This window comes from Microcebus murinus, chromosome 7 (assembly GCF_040939455.1).
Source record: "Microcebus murinus isolate Inina chromosome 7, M.murinus_Inina_mat1.0, whole genome shotgun sequence".
Lineage (NCBI taxonomy): Eukaryota > Metazoa > Chordata > Mammalia > Primates > Cheirogaleidae > Microcebus > Microcebus murinus.
The window spans coordinates 3,949,637-3,972,187 of NC_134110.1; the positions used below are offsets into that span (position 1 = coordinate 3,949,637).

Sequence of the window (22,551 nt, forward strand, 5' to 3'; positions counted from 1 at the left end):
AATGAGCGAAAGCTCAAAAGTGCTCAGCAGGGAGCCTGGCACCATCAGGCTGGAGGGGTCACTGCTGTCACAGCTCCATCCGGGGCTGTCTTGACACACTTTCCCCCTCCTCTAGGCCAGGAAATGCCCAGCTTCTCCCCTGTTCCTGCCCTCAAGGAGGGGTGGCCAGCATGGACCCCAGCCTCCAAAAGCCAAATGCTCTATTCAGGAGGAATTGGCTGAAAGCCACAGGCAGGGTGGTTGGGCGGCTGCACAGATCGGGATAGAGACCCCCAGGGACAGACTGGGAGCTGGATGACCTCAGGTGTCCTGGCTCTGCCCACTAGCTGTGGGACCTCAGTGCTTCACTGGACCCCGTGTGGCCTATTTCCTGAGGACATAGTCTCTGAGGCCCAGCCCAACCCCCTGGGGCCAGCGCAGAGTGAGGGGAAGGCTATGCAAACATACGTGTATAATTTCCCTTTCAGTCCAGCAGCACTTAGGAGGGCTCAGCACGCAGAGACGGCTCCAGCTCGCCCAACCCTGCCCCACTCCTCAGGGGCATGTGACAGTCTCTGGTTTTAGTCCTTCTGTTGGCCCCTCCTGTTTTAGGGGGATTCTTGGCCAAAGAGTTAAAGAGAATCCCTTTCCTTTACAGACTCTGGTACCATAAAGAGGTTGTTGGTGTAAGTGGAGAGTGAGCCATTCAGTACCGTGTGAGCAACATTGTCAGAAGGGGTGTCCAACAGTCTCCTCATTTTCTTCCCATGGTTTGGCCCACACACATTTCGTGGCTCTTTGCGGGTCTCTTTCCTTGCGCTGATTCACATGTCCAAGCAGTGGACATATAGGGGGGTTCATCCCCAGTCAAGTGAACATGATGAACATGACCTCATCATTGTCTTTCCTAAACCTGTAATGACTGGCAGAAAGGACACCCAGTGCGATATTTTCTTCCACATTTAGGGTATTGAAAAATGGACTTCCTATACTCTACAGTAGAAATATTTGAAAGCAGCAAGCATGTAAACCTTCCGAAAGCATAGAGCAAACTACAAAGACCGAAGAAGTAGCTCAGGCTTTTATACACTGTACTTATAAGTCTCATGAAATTTCTTGAGGGAAGGCACTAGCCCACGTCTTGGAGCACCGGGCTCTCCTGGCAACTACACAGCAAGCGCAGGCATTCCCAGGGGATGGAAGCATTCCAATACCCCAAAGGGTAAAAGACCCTGAGCTGCTTGGCGTGATTATCCAAGGGTCCCTGAGATAGTCTAGCCCTTGACCCATCCTACTCACTGGGAACAGCTGGGCACATGTGGCCACTGTCCAGTACACAACGAGAGAGTGATCTGGGTTCATCTCCCTCATAGCAACAGAGGGTTGGTAGAATAAGGACAGCTGGTCCCGTGTCTATGTGGGTTCAAGCCCACAGGCAGGGGAAATTTTACCTAAGCAGTTCAGGGATCACTGTTTCCCAATATTTAATTGGTTGGTACTGTCTAAAGTGTATTTCCCTTGCTGTTGTTGTTTCACCTTCTATCCCTCTTGCCTCTTCACCTCACTTAGCTCTTTATTTTATTTTGTTTTATTTTATTTCATAGTACTATAGGGGTACAAATGTTTTAATTACATAAATTGCTTTTGTACAGTTGGACTCAGTCGTAAGTGTGCCCATCACCCAGATAGTGTGCATCATACCCATTACGTGTCAATTTACTTGTCTCCTCCTGTTTCCTCCCACCTGCTTGATTTCTCATGAGTGCACATACCTGCTGTTTGTTTAGTTCCAATTTAATGGTGATTGCATGTGGTGTTTGTTTTCCCATTCTTATGATACTTCAATTAGAAGAAAGTTCTCCAGTTCTATCCAGGTTAATACATGAGATATTAGTTCACCATTGTTTTATGGCTGAATAGTACTCCATGGTATACATATACCACATTTTATTAACTGATTCATGTACTGATGGGCATTTGGGTTATTTCCATATCTTTGTGACTGTGAATTGTGCTGCTATATAAACATTCAGGTGCAGGTGTCTTTTTTATAAAATGTCCTTTTGTCCTATGGGTAAATACCCAGTAGTAGGATTGCTAGATCACATGGTAGGTCTACTTTTATTTGTTTGAGGTTTCCACATACTGCTTTCCATTGAGGTTGTATTAGTTTACAGTCCCATCCCACCAGCAGTGTATGAGTATTACTATCTCTCTGCATCAATGCCAGCATTTGTTGTTTTGGGGTTTTGGGGTAAAAGCCATTCTCACTGGAGGTAAGTGATATCTCATTGTGGTTTTGATTTACATTTCCTTGATGAGTAGAGACTTTGAGCATTTTTACATGTTTTTTGGCCATTATTTTATCTTCTTTTGAAAAGCTTCTGTTCATGTCTTTTGCCCACTTTGTAATGGGATTGTTTGACTTTTTCTTGCTTATTTGCTTGAGTTCTTTGTAGATTCTGGTTATCTATCTATACGTTTATCAAATGTATAGCATGCAAATATTTTTTCCCATTGTGTAGGTTGTGTATTCATTCTATGGATTGTTTTCTCAGCTGTGCAGAAGGTTTTTAATTTCATCAGGCCCCATTTATTTATTTTTGCTATTGCTGTGATTGCCTTTGTGCTCTTCTTCATAAACTCTTGGCCAATACTGATATCTAAACAGTTTTTCCAATATTTTCCTCTAGAATTTCTATAGTTTCATGCCTTAAGTTTAAGTCCATTATCCATCGTGAATTAATTTTTGTGACTGGTGAGAGGTATGGATCCTGTTTCAGTTTTCTACATGTGGCTACCCAATTTTCCAAGCACCATTTATCGAATAAGTATTGTTTTCCCCAGTGTATTTTTTTTCTGTTTTGTCAAATATCAGATGGCAATATGACAATAGTTTTATAATTGGGTTCTCTGTTCTGATCCATTGGTCTATGTCTCTGTTCTTGTGCCAGTGCCATACTGTTTTGGTTGCCTTAGCCTTGTAGTATAGCTTGAAGTCCGATAAAGTGATGCTTCCCGATTAGTTCTTGTTAATTAAAGTTGCTTTGGCTATTTGGGCTCTTCTCTGGTTCTATTTGAAGCATAGAATTATTTATTCTAGATCTGTGCAAAATGACATTGTTAGTTTAATGGGTATTACATTGAATCTATAAATCGCTTTGGGTAGTATCGACATTTTAACAATGTTGATTCTGCCAATCCATGAGCATGATATGTTTTTCCATTTGTTTACATCCTTCTCTGTGATTTCCTTCCTCAGTGTTTCATAGTCCCTCCTGTACAGGTCTTTCACGTCCTTGGTTAAGTATATTCCTAGATATTTTATTTTCTTTATTGCTATTGTGAAAGGTATTGAGACTTTGATTTGCTTCTCAGATTAACTGTTATAGGTGTATATGAATGCTACTGATTTGTGCACATTTATTTTGTAGCCTGAGACTTCACTGAATTTATTTGTCAATTCCAGGAGTCTCTTGGCAGAATCTTTGGGGTTTTCTAGCTATAAAAGCATGTCATTAGCAAAGAGCCATAATTTGACCTCTTCTTTCCCCTATTTGGATGCCCTTGATTTCCTCCTCTTATCTGATTGCTCTGCGTAGGAATTCCAGCACTACATTCAACAGAAGTGGTGATAGTGGGACACTTTGTCTGGTTCTAGTTCTCAGCAGGAATGCTCTCAGTATTTCCCCATTCAGATGTTGTCTATGGGTTAGTCATATATGGCTTTTATAAATTGAGGTATGTTCAATCTATGCCTATTTTTTAAGAGTTCTTATCATAAAAGCATGCTGAATTTTGTCAGATGCTTTTTCTGCACCTATTGAGAGGATCATATGGTCTTTGTTTTTGCTTCTATTTATGTGGTGAATCACGTTTATAGATTTGCATATGTTGAACCATCTTTGCATCTCTAGAATGAATCCCACCTGGTCATGGTAGATTATTTTTTGATATGAAGCTGAATTTGGTTTCTAAGGTTTCATTGAGAATTTTTGCATCTATACTCATAAGTGATATTGGTCTGTAGTTTTCTTTTGTTGTTGTGTCCTTTCCTGGAGTTGGTATCAAGGTGATATTAGCTTGGTTGAACAAGTTGGGTAGGATTTCTCCCTTCTCCATGTTATGAAATAATTTCTGCAATATAGGTACTAGATCTTCTTTGTAGGTCTGGTAAAATTCAGCTATGAAACCATCTGGTCTGGGACTTTTTTTGTTGGAAGATTTTTTATTGCTGCTTCAATATTTACTTGGTATTGGTCTGTTCAAGAGTTCTGTTTCTTCCTGATTGAGCCTAGGGATGTTTTGTGTTTCCAAAAATTTGTCCATTTCCTCAACATTATCAAGTTTATGTGCATACAGATTTTCGTAGTATTCAGAGATGATGTTTTGTATTTCCATGATATCAGTTGTAATATCTACTTTTTCATTTCTGAGTGAGCTTATTAGGGTCCTTTATTTTCTGTCTATGGTTAATCTAGTGAGAGGCCTGTCAATTTTGCTTATCTTTTCAAAGAACCAACTTTTTGTTTTATGAGCCTTCTGTATAATTATTTTGGAATTGATTTCATTTAGTTCTGCTCTGTCCTTGTTTATATCTTTTCTTTTGCTGGGTTTGGGATTAGTCTGCTCTTCCCCTTCAATTCCTTGAGACAATTCATTAGATTGTTGATTTGGGATCTTTCTGTCTTGGACATATGCATTTAAGACTATGAATTTTCCTCTTTGGCCTGCTTTTACAGTACCCCACAGATTTTGGTAATTTGTGTCTCCTTTGTCATTTAGTTTGAAGAATGTTTTGATTTCCATTTCAATTTTCTCCTTGACCTCATAATGGTTCCACAGTAGGTTGTTTAATTTCCATGACTTTGTTCAGAGTTGAGTGTTTCTGTTGGATTTGATTTCTAATTTCATTCCTTTGCTGTCTGAGAAAATACATGGTATAATTTCTATTTTTTAAAATTTGTTGAGACATGTAGCCTAGGATGTGATCAATCTTACAGAATGCTCCACGAGCTGATGAGAAGAACATATATTCAGTAGTTTTGGGGTAGAATGTTCTGTAACTGTCCCTTGGTCCCATTTGTTCTACAGTCCTGTTTAAGTCCACTGTTTCTTTATTTTCTGTTTGGAAGATTTGTCCCATTTTGTCAGTGGGGTGCTGAAGTCCCCAGCTACTACAGTGCTGCTGTTTATCATTTTATTTAGATCAAGTAGAATTTGCTTTATGCGTCTGGGTGTGCCTGTGTTAGGTGCATAGATATTTAGGATTATTATATCTTCTTATTGAATTATTTCCTTCACCATTATATAATGACTATCTTTGTCTTTCTTTACTTTTGTTAATAAGAATTCTATGTTATCAAATATGAGGATGGCTACACCAGATTTCGTTCAGTTTCCATTTACATGAAATATTGTTTTCCATCCCTTCATTTTGAGTCTCAATGAGTCGTATGGCTTAGATGCATTTCCCGGACATGTCAGATAGTTGCCTCATATTTTTTTAATCCATTCAGCTAGCCTATGTCTCTTCAGTGGGGAGTTCAAGCCATTCACATTCATAGAAAGAATTGATAAATGGGGTGGATTTCTGTTTATCTTGTTGAGTAAAAATGTATTGCTTTGTTTTACATCTTAAGCCATTGTGTATCTGGGCTCTGACTTGTAGCTTTTAGATGGTTTTTACACTGATGGGTGTCTACTATGCTGATCAGTGTATAATGCAGCTCTGAGGATCTTCTGCAGGGCAGGTCTAGTCGAGACAAATTCCCTCAGCATTTGTTTGTCTAAGAAGGTCTTTATATCTGCCTCATATAAGAAACATAGTTTTTTAGGAAACAGAATTCTAGGCTGGTCATTACTCTATTTTAGAAGTAGTCCCTTCTGGCTTGTAAGGTCTTAGTTGAGAAGTCTTCAGTTAGTCTGACAGGTTTTCCTTTGGAAGTTACCTGGTGCCTCACACTTTGTAGGAGTTCCTCTTTTGTGTTAACTTTGGGCAGTCTGATGACGACTCTATCTCATTGTGATCGCCTCTTAGAAATGAATCTCCCAGGAGTCTGTTGTGCCTTTAGTACCTAAATGTCCAGATTTCTACCAAGACCTGGGGAAATTTCCTCAAATATTTCCTTAAATAAGTTTTCCAGCCCTTGTGTATTTTCTTTTCTCACCCTCAGGGATGTCTATAATTCTTATGGTAGGCCTCTTTATATCATCCTTTATTTCTTGTAGGCTTTGTTCATTCCTCTCAATTCTCCATTCTTTCACTTTTTACTGACTTGTTTAATTCAAAGGCGTTGTCTTCTTACTCTGAGATTCATTCTTCTTTCTGATGTAGCCTACTCTTAAGCCTTTCCACTGTGTTCTGTATTTCCTTGAATGAAGTTTTCATTTCCAGAAGTTCTGCTTGACTTTTTAAATTACTTCAATTTCGTTAGTGAATTTTTTATTCATATCCTTCATTGTTTTTATGCTTTCTTTATGCTGGGTTTCTATTTTCTCTTCTATTTCTTTGAGCTTCTTTACAATCCATATTCAAAATTTTTTTTTCTTTTTGTTTTGAGACAGAGTCTCATTATGTTGCCCAGGCTCAAGTGCCGTGGCATGGGCCTACCTCACAGCACCTTTAAACTCATGGGATCAAGTAATCATCATGCCTCAGCCTCCAAAGTAGCTGGGACTACAGGCACATGAAACCAGGTCCTGCAATTTTTTTCTATTCAGGGTCTCACTCTTGGTCAGGCTGCATATTCAAAATTCTTTATCAGCCATTTCAATATTCTCATTTTGGCTGGTTTTCATTGGTATAGAGTTATTGTTTTCTTTTGTGGGTGTCCTTTCACTTGGATTTTTTCATGGATCTGGATATATTTTATGGATCCATTTCTCATCTAGAGCAGCTTTCACTTCTTATATTTGGATTTTCTTTTGATTAGCTAATGGCATGCCCAGTTTAATCTTTAAAATTGTGGGTGATGCTTGTGGGTGAGACTCAACTACACCCTGTATGATTGAGTCAGTAAATGCTGTAAAGTGCATGCAGATTGACCACCCTGTCAGCAGGTTGCGCTTGTCAGAAAGGCACAAGCTGCAATGTTGTTTTTGGGTCCTCTGACAGGCTCTTATCCCTACAGAGAAGCATTTTATTTCCCCAGGCAGTGTGGGGCCCTGGAACTTCAGGTGAGTCCTTATTCTCTGCCACAGCAGAGGCGGGTAGGGACCTGGGGGACTTGGTTGTGTGAGCCTGGCCGTAGGCTCCACCAAAGCTGGCAAGGGATCTCTCTCAACACGGATTGAAGGTCTCCTTGCAGCTTCTAGGCAAAGCCTCCAGGAAGGAGTTACAGTGGTCTCACCCAATCACAGATCTCCTCTTCTTGCTCCCAAGCATTGCGAATGAGACCTGGGGGTATGGGAGCTGGCCTATCACCTGTCACTGGGTCCTCAAAGATCAATCCCTGATCATGCCAGGAGACACACACTGATCCCAAGTTGCCCACGGGTACCCAAGCGGGTTCAATGTCCCTCCACCTCCAGAAGTGCCCAGCACTGACGGAGTCACTGGAAAGTGGCACCAGGGAAGGCCCAAGGGCAGAGAGCTCACAGTGCGAGCACCCCTCAGTCCACTGCAGGACCCCTAGAAGAAAAGCCTGAGTCCCGTTCTCTGTGGAAGCCTCAGGGGAGTGGCTCAATTGTCTCTCTCTGGCAGCCACAGTTGTGGAGGGGGAGGGGAAGAAAAGAGTCTGGAAAGGTTTGAGCCCCACCCTCTGTGGAAGGCCGGTATAGTGGATGCACCAAGAGAGAGGAAAAGCAGTTCCTGCAAGCCCTGGCTCAGTTGTTTTTCAGAAGCCACAGGCAGGGCAGGGAAAGGAAAGGAAAAGAGACTGAGAGCAGGAAAGCTACCACTCTGGACGTCTGTGTCCCTCTCTCCTGAAGGCAGCCCACCCAGAACGTCCAGACTCTGGGTTTATACAGATCCCTTGGAAACCACCAGTCCCCTTTGGTTCCTGCCATGTCGGCGGCAGTTGGGAAAGGTTTGTGTGGGAATTAGCAAGACGAAAACTAAGGGGCAGAGGCCCCGGCAGGACAAAGTGCATGGTGGGTGGTGAAGCAACATGGTGCCTGCCACCTCAGCTCGGGTCTATGGTGACGGGAGGGACCACAAGTGCTACCTGCCCTGTGTTTCATCGGCAAGAAGCTCCCAGTTCAGGGGCAGCAGCAGTGTTTGCACTTGTCGGGGTAGAAGAGCCCTCGAGCAGCTCGGGAGCCCACTGCCTGCCAGAGATGAGGGCAAGGAAGAAAGAAGCCACCTACCTTCTCGCTGCCCTGCAAGGCTCACGGGCTTGATCTCTGCTGGAATACTGCTCCTACGTGTTCTGCTCCTAAATCTGGGGGTCAGAAGTCTAATATCAAGGTGTCTGTCAGTGGGGTTGTTTTCTTCTTATGTCTCTCCCAAGCTTGCAGATAGCTATCTTATCTTCTCCTTTTACAAAGGAAATTCTTTCCCTCAGGGACAATGTCTAGTGGAAAAAAAAAAGAAAGAAATTTTTTAAAAAAAGGAAATTCTTTGAATCATAAGTATTTTGCAAGGTCTGCAATTGGAACCATTCCAACTACTGTGTCAACAGTTTTCTCTCAGAATCTCCTTTCTGAAAGGTCCTCAGCAAATGTCTCATGTTTCAAGCCCTGTGTCATCTCATGAACACAACTCTGAACCCAATTTTTCTATTTTTTTGTAGAGACAGGGTCTCGCTCTTGCTCAGGCTGGTCTCGAACTCCTGGCCTCAAGCAATCTTCCCTCCCGGGCCTCTTAGCTCTTCATATAGTGAGAGACTGGGATACTTCCTTTTCAGTTTGATCCACATTGAGATGTTCTACAAACCAAGGTAAGTCTTCATCCTGCTGGGTTCAAGGATGATGTCCCTAGTTTTTACAGTGTTTAGACCGAAGGCTGTATCGTCCTTCCAAGATGCACAATTCCCCTCCAGTCATCGGCAGGGGCCAAGGGGACTCTTAATTTGGGTCTCTGTTGCCTTGTTGGCCGAGAGCCTCATATTGAGTCATAGTTGATAAGCTGGTTAATTATACAGGGAAAAATAATTCCTTGACTGTTCCATCTTCTCCCACTCTCAGAGAAGTGGTGTGATGTGGCTCCCACTGAGCCTCAGAGCAAAGACAGATATTTTTACAGAACTGTCATGAAGAGGACTTAGGCCCACTGAAAGCAGCCAGTAAAACGAATCCACCAAAGACCAGCAGCGTCCTTACAGAAGGTGCTGCCATGTAGGGCAACACGAATGAAATACAATCATTAGGAAGAACAAAAACAGACACTTCTGAGTGTCACATCTAACTCTCAGACATTGAACCTTCCAGGTCCATTTCATGTCTCTCCACCCAGGTGGAATTCCACTCACAATATCATGCCATAGAATCAAAGGCCCGATGGCCACATCTCTTCTTCTACTCTGACGAGTACCAACTGTTCTTCCTGTACGGACCTGCCAGTTATATACTATGACTCATTTGGAAACACTCCTTTCCATTCTACTAACCCTAAATCATGAAACAAGTTTCATTATTTCAGACGAGATCGGGCGCATTCAGGGGGGTATGGCCGTGGACACAGGAATCATTAGTTCAGAGGTTGTGTCCAGTCCCCTTGGTTGCATGACACTGGGGGTTTGAAGGAGAACCTGACCTGCCACAGAAACTGAGTATTGGCCAGCTCTCGGGTCAGAAGCCTCAACTGCTACAGGTCCTGTTGGCTCCCAACCGTCTTCCTTTCTCTGGCTGGTGCCGATTCCCACAGGGATGAGAGCCAGGAAGATGGCATTCAAGGGTTTGCACAGAGATCTTTCTTGGCCACCCCTCCTTCAGAAAATGGAGGCAGATGAGGGCTCCCGGCTTGAGGGGAAGAGCAGGGTGTGAGGGGCCTGACATGGGCCCTGCAATTCCAGGAGACGGTAACAACAGTGGTGCCAGCTGGCACACCTGAGAGGTTGGCAGGTGCCAGGCTCTGAGATAAGAGCTTTACCTGCACTCTCCCAATTAGCCCTCATGATCCCCCCGGGAGGGAGGCACCGGCCACCATTTCTCCAGCCTGTCCTCTGTGGAGCTGTGTGATAAGAGGAGCCAGCACCACAAAGGAGCAACTCTTGCAAAGTACAGTCCAAGGGACACCCAGGGGTCACTGTGCTGCATGCTGGTATTTGTGAGATCAGCACTGGCACTTGTCACCTACCCCACATCACCATCTCACCTGCTGCTTGGTAGGCAGGATGGATTCTGGGCCCATTTTTGGACTCTACTGCTGTGAGTTGTGTCCTCAGGTCAGACTCCATGTAATCAGGGACACAGTGTCTCTGAGGGACTTCCTGGGTCACCCCCAGTGCAAATCTCCAAGAGCTATTGACTGACCAAGAATGTTCTGCTCCCAGAACATACATTGGCCCTGATAGAAAAACAGAGCCCCAGTGAAATTTCTGTCAGTGAGCGTCTACACAGCAGTACGCCTCATGGGTCTGAGGCAGAGTCCTTGGCTGGAGATGGGTTTTCTTGCCGCAGTGATGTGTTATGGGAACGTTCTTGGCTGAGGTGGAGTCAGGAGGCAGAACAGAATGAGGGTGAGAAGCAAGAGTGTGGTCCCAGTTGGAGCTTGGCTGTGCTCTCATCCCACAGGAACACTCTGGAGCACACACTCTCCCAAAGGGTGAGTTCACCCTGAGGGGAGGCGAGGCAAGGCCAGCCTTTTGTGCCCAGTGCCAGTCATGAGCCAAGGACAGTGCTGCGGCCCAGGGGAGGCAGCTTCCACTGGGCCAGGGCAGTGCTCCAGGGAAGGGGCTGCTGTGGGCTGGCACGCACCGACTCACAGCACCTGGGGAGGGGCGTCCTCGGGCACCTGTGCGCCCAGTACAGGTAAGAACCTATTGCTCCTGTCGGCACCTCTTGCCCCAGGCTTCTGGAAGCTGGGCAAGGCTCCTGTGGGTTACCATGGGCACGGGCCCGTGACAAGGCAGAGTCTCTTCCCCACAGGCATGCGACATGCCTCAGGGGGTCCTCAGGGAGGACCCTGGCTTTGCCCACAGCCTTGTTCCAATGAGAATCTTGATCAGCGGTTGGTGGAACCAGAGAGGTTTAGTGTGAAAGCAGGGTACTCAATTTGGTCATAACTGTCAGCTGGCTGAATCCACGGGGACATGTTCCATCCTGGGCCTGGGTGCATTACTCCAATCATTAAAAAGCCAGTGGCCAGAGCAGTTGGCGAGACCATTGCTCAGCCAGGAAATCCACATAGTCACGTCCTGTTGTCACTCTTCCATCCAGGTGTGTGTCTCCAGCTCCCAAGTGAGAGCCCTTCATCCTCACGTGTGCCGTGTTCCCTGAGGCTGGGGGGCTGGGACCCCTCGGTGCCCTTTGGAGATAAGAAGAAAGAGCCATCTCCGGACCCCATCAGTTCTGAAATCGGAGGACAGTGCCTCATGGGAAGTGAGTGTCCAAGGCCACCTCCTGTCCAGAGGTAGCTCCAGCCTTAAACCAGGAGCCTCTTGAAGACGGACACTCCTGTCTGGCTGAATTTCACCACCCTCATAGCTGCCATTGTCACTTAACAACCCAGCTCAAATTTGCCTGGCTTGAGTGGTACCTGAGCCACTCTGGCACTTCCTGAAGCAGGAGTTGGTTGCAGTCCCTCTGTTGGCCTTCCTGTTTCAAGAGAGTTCCAAATAAGTAACCGGCAAAGGAAGCTGAAAGGAAGCTAAGCTAACTGGACAGTCTCGGGGAGATAAGGCCCGGAAAGCCAGAGACCAGCCCCGTCCCCCCAGAGCCCTGCCTGGGCAACTATGAACAAGCCATCCTGTTTTCCCTTCTGGCAATAATCTCTATAAATAAAATAGATGATAGATACAGAGATGCTAGATAGACAAATAGATTTAAAAATATCAATATAGGCTGGCGCTGTGGCTCATACCTGTAAATTCTAGCACTCCGGGCAGCCAGGGCAGGAGGATCTCTTGAAGCCAGGAGTTTGAGAGCAGTCTCAGCAACATAGCGAAACCCTGTCTCTACAAAAAATAGAAAGCTGGGCATGGTGGCGGGTCCCTGTAGTGCCAGTCACTTGATTGGCTGAGTCAGTACAATGGCTTGAGCCCCGGAGTTTGAGGTTGCCGTCAGCTATGATGCCACTGTACTCTAACTAGGATGACAGAGGCTCCTCTAGCTCCCCTTTATTCTCCGGTATCCAGATTCTACGTGGAAAAATTTCCTCCTAAAATTGCAGATCGAAGCAGGAAACACCCTATAATTTCAGTGGAATAACGGGTGATGTTAATCATCTTTACCTGTGTTTTTCAAGGCATCTTCATGGAGCTGGTGATGCTTTATAAGGCAGAGGCATAAATATTATTACCGAATGTGCTTAAATCCTGGAGCCACCTGCCAGTGTTTTGTGCCAGTTTGGCTGCTAAGGCGGGCAACTGGCTCATAATGGCTCTGGGATCCCTGGTTTGTGCTCTGCCACCATGGGGAACCAACCCCTGTGCACCTGGGGGAGGGGCGCTGGGGCTGCCTGAGGGGACCTGGCACCTGAGCCTGTCCCAGTGCTAAGCAGGGACTCCAGCCTGAGGCGCGCCTCCGGGTCTTTATGGTAGCCAGGCAGGGAGCTGGAGCCAAGGCCTCAACAGGGTGGCTCCCAGGCTGCACTAGGACAGGTGTGGGAACAGGTGTGGACCCTGGCAGAGGAAGGGAAGGGGCCGCCACGCCTTCCCAGGGTCCAACGGACAGGAAGCGCAGGGAGGGCAGGAGGGCTGGCAGGGGTCTCATGTGGCCTGTTCCCTGGTCAGCCGCCCTCCAGCTGAAGAGGAGGAGCCCAGCCACAGAGACGTTAAGTGACTGGCCTGAGGTCACACAGCAAGCTGGGGACGGTGTGTTGTGTCAGGACCTGTCCAAAGGTGCTCACAGGCTCCAGCCCCTCCCCCGGTTCTGCTCCTGCCAGTAAGGTGCCTCTGGGGTCTCGAACGCGGAGGGCAGGTGGCCCAGCCTTGCCAGGAAGCCTAACCTCCTAGCCGCCCAGACGCCACGGAGCCTGAGGCGAGGCTCCCCACAAAGACGCCACACCCGCGCCGGGACCAGAGCGCGGCGCCCTCGCTCACACCCGCAGGGCGGTCCTTGCACCCGCCTCGTATAGGTGACTCAGATACAGGCTCGGATACAGTGACCTGAGCGAGGGCACGCAGCTGCTAAGTTACACAGCAGGGTTCCATCCCGGCGGTCTGGCGGCCCCGCGCCGGGGGTGGCTGTGTGTCCCTGAGCAGGTCCCTTTACTTCTCTGGGCGACCAGGCCAAGCACCCTCGCCCGCGGCCGCGCGCATGCTCAGTCGCAGGGGCGGCAGGAGGGGGCGGCCCGAGCTGCTTGGCGTAGACACGGGCGCTCGCCAGAGGTGGCCGCTGGGGGCCGGGCGCGGAGAGCCGCAGGCAGGACCCGGCCCGGATCGCGGAGCGGGAGCCACACCCGCGACTCCCGCGTGCGCGCAGCGGCTCCTGCGCTGCTCGACGGTGCGGCCCAGGCGCTCCCCTCCCCGCTCCAGCGGACGCGGCCTGGCCACCCGGACGGCGTCCTGAGGACCGCGCGCCTCCACGGCCGAATGGCGGGAGCGTCTAGGCTAGCCTCGTCCCCACGGGCTCTGCCCAGGGCGGCTTCCTCCCGGGCCAGCAGGCGGGGTGGTGTGGGGTCCACAGTGAGGTGGAGTCAGGCCCGGGCGGGGCAGGGAGCTCCCTTCTTTGCGGGTCGTTCGCGAGGCGCAGACTCCCCGGCTCCAGTGAGGGGAGCGCAATTTTCCGCACAGTGAGCACGGCGATGTGAGGGAGGCGGCGGCGGCTCCCCCTCAGGAAGGGCATGTACTGAGGTGCGGCCGCGACGCGCCGCCTGCCCCAGCGCCCCCCCCTCAGCCCCACGCGCGCAGCGCGGTAAAAGAGCTGCCGCGCTTCCTCACGCGAGACCTGCGCTCGCCGCCGCCACAGCCGCCCGTTGGTGATGACGGGGCGCCCGCAGAGGCCGCAAGGCGCCAGGCGGTCCTTTTGCTGACCAGACTGGGGCTGACGGCCAGCGTGTCTGAGGAGCCAGCGCTGACATGAGCTATGCCCAGAGCATCCACATTTCCCAGAGCCGGGCTGGGACCAGGCGGCAAGGAGGCCAAGGTCGCGCCCGGGTGCGCGGCGCCGCCTTCGTCGTCCAGAAGGCCAGCGGACGGCCGCCCTGCCCCCGGCCCGCGGCGCCAGCCTCGCGGACTCGGAGCCTCGTGACCGCAGCGGCAAGGAAGTAGGGGCGCCGGGCGGGCTGCGGCCTCTCGTCCGCGGGGAAACGCGGACAGCATTCCGGCGGGGGCCGGGCGGGGCTCCCTGCTGGCCGCGGTGCCCTCTCGCCCCCGTTGGGTGGCTTCCACAGACACCGGCCACCTGCGTGGCCCGGCAGCCTGCAGAGGAGGACGGACCCCGTCCGGGGACGCTGGCCAAGCCCTGGGTCGGTTCCTGGGACACAGGGGACGCCGCGGGCAGCAGGGCTGCTGGGAGCCTGAGGTGGCGCCACTTCAGTCAGTCCCTGTCAAAGAGGGAGCTAGCGGTGCAGACCACCCCCAGGGGCTCCTGGCGCTCCCCTGAAAAGTGAAATCAGTGCGCACTTTGTTCTTTCCGTTCCCTGGCAGGGAGGGAAGGACAGCTGCCCCTGAGCCCGGGTCCTGGCCCCGTCTCTGTTCGCCCTCTGTCAGCTTTGCACAGTCGCAGTTTTCCCTTTCCTTTGCGGCTGCACGGACGGAATCTGGAGCATCAGCTTTGCTCCATTGCACGCGTATTCGAGGTTCGCGGTCACTAGCAAGCGCTCCGTATTCAAAGCGCTGTAATTAGAAAATACTATCCGAAAGCCGATGTTTGAAGCGTTGAGCAGAAAGAAGCCTTTTATTAAGCACTCTTACTGGGACATTTTGTGACTGTTGCTATCACTTGTTTTTAATTGTGCGTGATCTCCAGCGCATATTGCCTTGGCTTATGTTTTGTCAAAGTTTCTGGGCTTAGTCTTTCTTAAAGTGTTCTAAAAGAAAGCGAAAAAGGAAAAATTGGTTCGTTAAGGCACACAGCAGCTTTCCAGTTCTCCGATTTTAAATTGTAAAGCTCAAACTCATGTGTAGGTTTATGTTTTATTAAACTACTAAAAAATAAAAAACCTAGTGTGCATGGCTGCAGATTGTTGAAAATCATGCCTCTCACCACCAATTTTTAATAGACTTAATTTGCAAGATTTTCTTGATTTTTCTTGCTTTCTGAGGAATGTTAAACCTGGGAAGTTGGAGGGATAGAGCTTGATCTACTTTCTGTTTTAAGTTTCTAGCAGTTGTCAAGATATTTTTTCCATATGAAAGAGAAAGTCCTTTTCAGTGTTGCCTAACAGAATTGATGTGATTTCCCCTCTCCTCTCATACACTATGTGAAAACTCATCTTTGTTGTAATTATCATAAATTGAATTCCTTCTCCTGTAGAATCTTTGAAGAAACTTGTGGTAGGCTGTTAACCCCGGCTGCTCTTAGTATCAGTGTAAAGCTTGTGCATTAAGCCTACCTAACTAGCTTAGGGGGAAAAAAAGCATTATCTAGGCTAAGTTGAATGTGGCAACTTTAACTTTCAAGCTTTCAGTTTTTGACCCAAATCTAACATTGGTTATTGTGTATTAACTAGTATTATACTTTCAGATTATTAAAGTAGCCCTTTAAGTAAAATGCCTGTATGTGTCTTACATGCCTTTTTGCGGTGGGCTAGGTGTCCTGGAATTCACGTAGGAGTCTTGTAAGCCTCCCAAGGCAGCACCCTGCTTTTCTGCTATCCACAGTGCCTACTTCTACACAGAGTCCCTGTGTCACATATTCTGCCACAGTGGCAGACCATTGCCTTGTGTTGGGGGCCCCCAAATAGATTCATACTTATATTGTCCAGTGCAGTGGCATGCTAAATAAATGTTCATTTTTGTGTGAACTGAATGGTGAGACATTTTTAGTCATTGGAATTTGATGTCATAAAGCCTTCAATATAGATTTTAAGATAATATTAGTATTTTTAGCATACCATGGGTGGAGGCCAGGGACCTCACAGTGCAGATGGAGAAAGATTTCCCACACTGCTGTTAGGATATATAAAAATAAAAAGGTTATTTTATCTTCTTGGAGGAGAGTGAGAGAGGGAAAGCAGGGAGAACAGGGAGACGGTCTGGCATCCCAAAGAAAGACATGGGGTGTCACCAGCCAGGCCAAGTGGCCTGAAGATTTTATGGGGACAAAGAAAAAGAAAAAAATTGGTTACTGCTGTCAATTAAAACAGAAGTGGCTATGGAGTAATGAGCTGGAGTCTGCAATGTCAGCTTGCCCATCTTTCCTGCTTTTTATGTTCCCGGAGACCCGGTTATCTCTGGGCTGTAGTCAGGCTCATCGCAGGGGATGTGATTTTGCCAGAGATATGGTTTGGGGCAGGAAACTGAGGCCTGGAGCTGCCCCCTGCTGTCCCTCCAGGGGCTTCCTGGGAACACCTGGAGGCTGTAACACAAACTCTAAAAGCAGATTCTGGCGATACAAAGAGAAAGTTCTGCTCTCCCTTTCTGTCCGCTGGGCCCTTCCAGGTGGCTGTGAGCACAGGAGTCCCTGCAGGGCGCCTGCCAGACAGGCAGAGACAGAGCAGGGAGACAGTTCATGACTGATAGGCACACACTGTTGGAAATTGTGGGATTAGGTAGTTTCCTGTCACTTCAGCAAGGTGGCTGCTTTCATTCCCAACTGTGGGACTGAGGCTCTAAGCCCTGTGGCTTCCATGAGGAGAGGCCTAGAAGGGAAAGATGGGGACAGGTGCTTCCTGGGGAAGAACAGCCCACAGAAGGCAAGAGGATGTCCGTCCCCGCTACGCACAGACCGTCCTGTTGTAAAACTGACAGCAGTTGCTCAGGGCCTTTGGGCCAAACTCCAGGCCATCACTGAAAGGAAAGCAGAAGTTTCTGTGTGAGCTCCAGGCCTGCTCTGTGGGCCACTACCAAGCGGTGAAGCCCTGGCAAAGTCACTTCACATCTCTGGTCCACCCTTCCTCTTCAGATTTGATCCTCAAGCCTTCACTTTCTGCTCCCTGGCCACATCAGCTGCAGCAATGACATTTCTACCCCTCACTCTGGTGCTAAAGGCATCCCCAGCCACAGGGCCCTTCCCCATACCATCACCACTGGTGCCCACGGCCCCATGCCTGGCCCTCACCTCTGGAAGAACTCGAAGCAGCACTGGTACACCTCAAAGCTACTGCTGCTGAGGGTCGTGTTTAGCAGGGACGTGCAGTCGACCTGGGCCACCCTGGGCACGTAGAGGATCCCTGTGAGGAGAGCAGCTGGTGAGCAGAGCCCCAGCTAGAAATTCACGCCCCAGGTCCTGCGCCCACCAGGCTGCACTCACCAGCTACACAGGCGTTCACCAGGGTCACGCAGGTGCCTGTGAAGAGTGCCCGGAGCACGATCCGGGAGATGTCGCTCCTCCGTAGGGGGACCATGGAGGCTGCAAAGGAACAGGAGTGCTCGGGCCGAGGAAGCCACGTACCTCTCTGCCCATTATTTGTGGGTCTGACTATGTCTGCTGACCTCCCTTCCGCTTCTGGGTGGCCAGGGGACAGATATTGTCCTCTTGGCTGCTAGATGACTTTGGGAGCCTTTTTGCCTGGCCTGAACACCTAGGTGATGTCCCACGTGCCATTAGTGGCAGGTCCGGGAAAGAACCTGACTTTGGAGTCAGGCACACCTGGGATTAAACACGGGCTGAGCCACTGACTAGCTTGGGCCATCACTGCACTTCTCCAAGACTCAGTTTCCTCTCTGTAAAATGGGATGATTACGCCACCAGGCAGGTGGCCGTGAGGAGTGCAAATGCTTTTTGTAAAGAGCTGAGAACTGACAGAGCCTGCTTGTGCACTGCAGTTGTGGAGAAGGCAGGCCAAAGCCTCAGGGGACAAGCCACACCACACCTCCTGTCCTGAGCCAGGCTGCCCTGCAAGGCCAGGTGCTGACCTCCTGGGCAACCCCTAGCAGTGGACAACATGTGCTGGGATGGCCTCCGTGGCCATCTTGTTTAGGCCCTGCCTTGGACAGGTGAGGGAACTGAGGCTTGCAGGTCCCAGCAGGTTCAGGCCCCCAACTCTCCCCAGGACATGGGACAGGAGACTCACTCAGGCTTCCCAACACGATCCCAATGGAGCTGAAGTTGGCGAACCCACAGAGGGCAAAGGTTGTGAGGATTTCTGCTCTGACCTGAAATGCACAGATAAACCTGGAGGGGCTCCCTCAGATGGGACGGGGCACCCCCACACCACCCAGCCTCTCTGGCTTTAATTTCACCCACATCCTACGTGTCCCTGCCCTCCGAGCTCTCTGTGCTGCCCCCTCCCAGGCCTTGCACTCCCACCTCTCACCTGTCCTTCAACCCCTTTATCTTAATCACTAGCCTTTTCGGTGTGACTGCCTCGCTTAATCCTCTCACTCTGGCCCTACTAAGCTCTGTCCCCAACACTCTGTAGCCCTGTGCTTCTGGTTACTGTGCTGTCATGCCAGGAGTGGGGGGAATGTGGCCTGCTGGAGACAGTAAGGGAGTTGGAGCCCAGCCAACCTGGCGTCCAGGTTTGTGCCACTAAGTATCAGCTTGAGCAAGTCAACAGCCTTTTCAAGGTTTTGCTTCTCCATCTGCAGTGTGGTAATGATGGCACTTGCCGGGCAGAGCTGTCATAAGGATCATCCCATGTATGGGAACGCCAGGCATAGAGCACGTGTTTAAATAAGGCAGCTCTTCCCTTTCATTCTGAACAGTTGTTTAATGTCCCAGAAATTAGTTTTAAGTCCCAAAATGAAACAATTTGCAAAAAAATTGATTTAGGTCCATACCTCACACTATATACAACATTAATTCTACATCATTGAAGCAGAAAATATTAATATTTCAAGCATAAAATGACAGAAAATATAGATAATTACTATAGTTACAAGCTGGCATTATTGCTCTTATATTGGAAAGGGGCAAAGTGAGGCTCAGAAAGTTTAGGGACCTGAGGATGTTCACACAGCAAGAAGGTTGCCGAGTTAGAATTTGTACTCAGCCTTGTCTGACTCCAAATCTCCTGGCTGATATGATACTAGTGTATCATATAGTCTCAGGAATTTACCACTTACAAAATAATTTTATAAGTTTAGAAATAATAGAAGCAATCATAAAGGAAAAGCTTTGGTGTAACAAAAATGCCTGTGTTCACTTTAGCATCACATTCACTAAACCTGGAATGATACAGAGCAAGCAAGTTAGCACGGCCCCTGCACAAGGCTGACTCGCAGATTCCTGAGAGATTCCATATTTAAAAACAAAAACCAATCCCTTTATACAAAATGAAGAAGGGAAAAAATATTAGGAAAAATGTAGATAGGAAATATAACAAAAGGGCTAATGTCTTTATAACATAAAGAGTGCATATAAAGATTATTGGGAAAGTATGAAGGCACCTGCACCCCAGCTTTCTCACCTACAGCTGTGCTCCCTATAGCAGCCCCAGGGATCTTAAAATGCAAAATGTCAAATCTTCAGTAACTTCCGACTCCTCTGCCACTCTCCTTTACAATTACCCCCTGCTCTAGCTGGGCTTATCCCCTCTCTGTTCCCTAGACAGACCACATGCTTTTTGCACATGCCTTTTCCTTTGCCTAGAATGTTCTTCACAGCTGCTCTTGGATGGCCCCGTCTCCTTCCTCCAAGTCTTAGCCTAAATGCCACACCTGAGGGAGGCCTCTTCTGACCAGGTCAGCCAAGGAAGACGCTTCCTTGTTTTTTCTTGTTTTCTTCATAGAACTCACCACAAATTGTGGTTATCTTTTATTCCTTCACTTTCTTGTATTATCTGTGTCTCTCACTAGATGTAAGTTCCATGACAGAGACCATGTCTGTCTAATTACCACATCTGGCTTTTTCTTTTTCTTTCTTTCCTTTTTTTTTTTTTTTTCTTTTTTTGAGGGAGGTTCTCCCTCTGTCACCAGGCTAGAGTGCAATGATGTCATCATAGCTCACAGCAACCTCAAGCTCCTGAGTTCACGTGACCCTCATGCCTCAGCCTCCCAAAGTGCTGGGACTACAGTCATGTGCCACCATGCCCAGCCTAACTGCCCCTTTCATCCCCAGTGGCCATCACCTAAGTGTTCTTAACAGACACCCTGCTGAAGGGACTAAGTTCATAAAAAAGACCGCCAAGGGATGTGCCTGCTGTTACCTCTAAGGTAGGGGTGAGACCAGGGCTGAGGGAAAGGAGTGAGGGGAAACTTGTGTTTTGTACTTCACACAGACTATTTCTTAACTAAACACTACATTTTTGTATCACTTAAAAAATAATCAAAAAGTCAAGAAAAATATTTCCTGTTAAGACTTTCCAGTCACCCATTAATTTGAATTAACACAACAAGCTATTATTTGCTTATTAAAGTAGCAAAACTGGTTTTCACAAAGAGGCTACTGAATGCTGTTTCATGTGTGGTGAAGCAAAATGCACAGCCGGGTCCTGTGATTTCAGCTGATGGTGTCAGCTGCTGCCACCCTTTGGGGAAGTTCCTGGCAGCAACTGCAGAGGACTCATGTGTGACTCAAGCAGCCCACATCTGGGACAGCTTCTGAGGAAATGATCTGGGAAAAGGGAAGATGTTCAAAGAAGTTCATTTCAACACGATAGATAATGGTCAAATAATGGAATTAACTTGAATGGCCCAACAGCAGGGGATGTGTTAGATATGTTAGGTTCCATATATGGAAAATGATGCTTAAGTCATGACAGTAAGTAAAGAAAAAGAGCTGGCTGCAACCCAGTGTGGATGCTCTAACGGCAACAATGTAAACGCTCTCTTAAAAAGAACAGAAGAAAATGTAGAGAACAACAGTTGTTATTTTAGGATGTGAGGTTACAGGTAATTTTTTCATTCTCAATAATGTTCCTCGAACTTGCATTCATTTAAATAGGTTAATTTTATAGAGCTTCTGAGGGCTGTTAAAATAAATTATAACCAGAAGAGCCAAGACCCGGACTGAACACAGTATATTAGCAGGGAAGGTGATGGCGAGTCTGCCTGTCTTGCTCCCTCTCCTGGGTCATCGGAAGCTCACGCATGTGCCTTCGGGGTGGATGTGGCAGGTATTACACCCTGTTTGCCAACTGAAGGGACAAGGTGCAGCACATGGCCCAATGCCACAGCGAGTGGCCCACCTAAAGCTAGATCTCAGCGATCTCAAACAAGGCTCTTTCTTCACACCTGCATCTCGGCCTCCTAAGAGGCCCCAAGAAAGATGGCAGCAAAGCCCAAAGCCATCCTGTTTCCCAGGACCATAGTATGTGGCAGGTTAAGTGCCACTTCAGTGTGTCTCAGCCAGGCCCAGGGAGCCAGGCTGCAGGGAGGGGAAGGAGACACTCACAGAGATCCACTGCTTCCTGGTGCCAGCCCACTCCTCAGCCCCTGCCAGGCGGTGCTGCTTGTACTTGGACAGTTCCTGATAGGCCACAAACTCGTTCACAAACAGCTTGATCCCCAGCAGCTCAGCCACCACAGGGCAGTCCTCCCAGGCGACGCCCATCAGGAAGGCCACAGGCCGCAGGATATAGGAGCAGATGAGCTAGGGCGTGAGGACAAGAGGCATGGCTGGGACCCTGTGCTGGGCCCAGGACACTGCCCACTCGAGGCCATCCCCTCCAAGGGCTGAGCAGGCTGGCTGGACTCACACCTGGAAGCTGAGCCTGTCGACGTCCACCATGTTTCCCAGCCAGGAGAGGACAGAGTTGATGAAGGCCAGCAAAGCGAGGTACGCAATCAGGTTGGCAATAATGTTACTGACTAGTTTCACTGAGATGGTGGCTCCACTGCTGACTGCTTCTATGAGGTTCTGAGCATCTCTGTTGTTGGGATCAAAAGCAATCATTATTGGCCTGTCCCCACAAACGGCAAGGGTCTCCGTCCTACTGGCTCACAGAGAAACCTTGGACAGAGAGAATACTTCAAAGCCAGAAGACCCTTGTTGTCCCTCTGAGACCTGGAGCGCAAGAGAGGGGCTGGTCAAAGCCCTGGGATAAGACCCAGGTTTCTAGCATGGTGCTGGCCCACACGGAAGCCATTAGCCACATGTGGCTTTTGACCACTAGAAGGGAGGCAGGTTCAAACTGACTTGTGCTATCAATGTAAAATACACACCAGATTTTGGGGATTTAGTATCAAAAATGTAAAATATTTCAATAAGTTTCATATTTATTGAAATATAAAATTTTTACATTGACATGAGAATATTTGGGGTATATTTGCTTAAGTGAAATATCTTATTTAAATCCCCCATTTCTTTGTCCTTCTTATGAGACTGTTAAAAAAAAAGAAAAGGTCTACTTAACATTTCAACATTACAATATTTTGGTTATACTTTTGTCTTTTCTCTTCTTTCCTTTTTTTTTCTTTTATTTTAGGAAAGGGTCTGGCTCTGTTGCCCTGTGTAGAGTACAGTGGCTCATCATAGCTC

At 48.2% G+C, this 22,551-nt stretch overlaps 2 protein-coding genes and 1 non-coding gene across 9 annotated transcripts in view; 1 reads left to right on the top strand and 2 right to left on the bottom strand.

Annotated features, from left to right (window-relative positions):
- Positions 1-8,466, bottom strand: part of SLC28A1 (solute carrier family 28 member 1) — a 50,785-nt gene extending 42,319 nt beyond the window's left edge. Inside the window, exon 1 of the mRNA XM_076004718.1 lies at positions 8,290-8,466. The gene's annotated coding sequence lies outside the window, so the exon portion shown is untranslated. The remainder of the gene's footprint in view (positions 1-8,289) is intronic.
- A 6,428-nt stretch (positions 8,467-14,894) lies between these two features.
- LOC105870581 (sodium/nucleoside cotransporter 1-like) overlaps positions 14,895-22,551 on the bottom strand; it is a 49,674-nt gene continuing 42,017 nt past the window's right edge. For 4 of the 7 annotated variants that reach the window (XM_076004719.1, XM_076004723.1, XM_076004722.1 and 1 more), the window contains 6 exons: positions 21,772-21,940; positions 21,466-21,663; positions 18,203-18,284; positions 17,440-17,538; positions 17,248-17,359; positions 14,895-16,976 (listed from right to left, as the gene is read on the bottom strand). In XM_076004719.1, the coding sequence (XP_075860834.1) occupies positions 16,904-16,976; positions 17,248-17,359; positions 17,440-17,538; positions 18,203-18,284; positions 21,466-21,663; positions 21,772-21,940 (733 nt within the window). In that variant the 3' untranslated portion in view covers positions 14,895-16,903. The remainder of the gene's footprint in view (positions 16,977-17,247; positions 17,360-17,439; positions 17,539-18,202; positions 18,285-21,465; positions 21,664-21,771; positions 21,941-22,551) is intronic. The other 3 variants (XR_012920068.1, XM_076004721.1, XM_076004720.1) reach the window with 3 other exon arrangements.
- Positions 19,269-19,379, top strand: LOC142872038 (U6 spliceosomal RNA). The gene has a single exon (XR_012920284.1). It is a non-coding gene; the product is annotated as a U6 spliceosomal RNA (small nuclear RNA).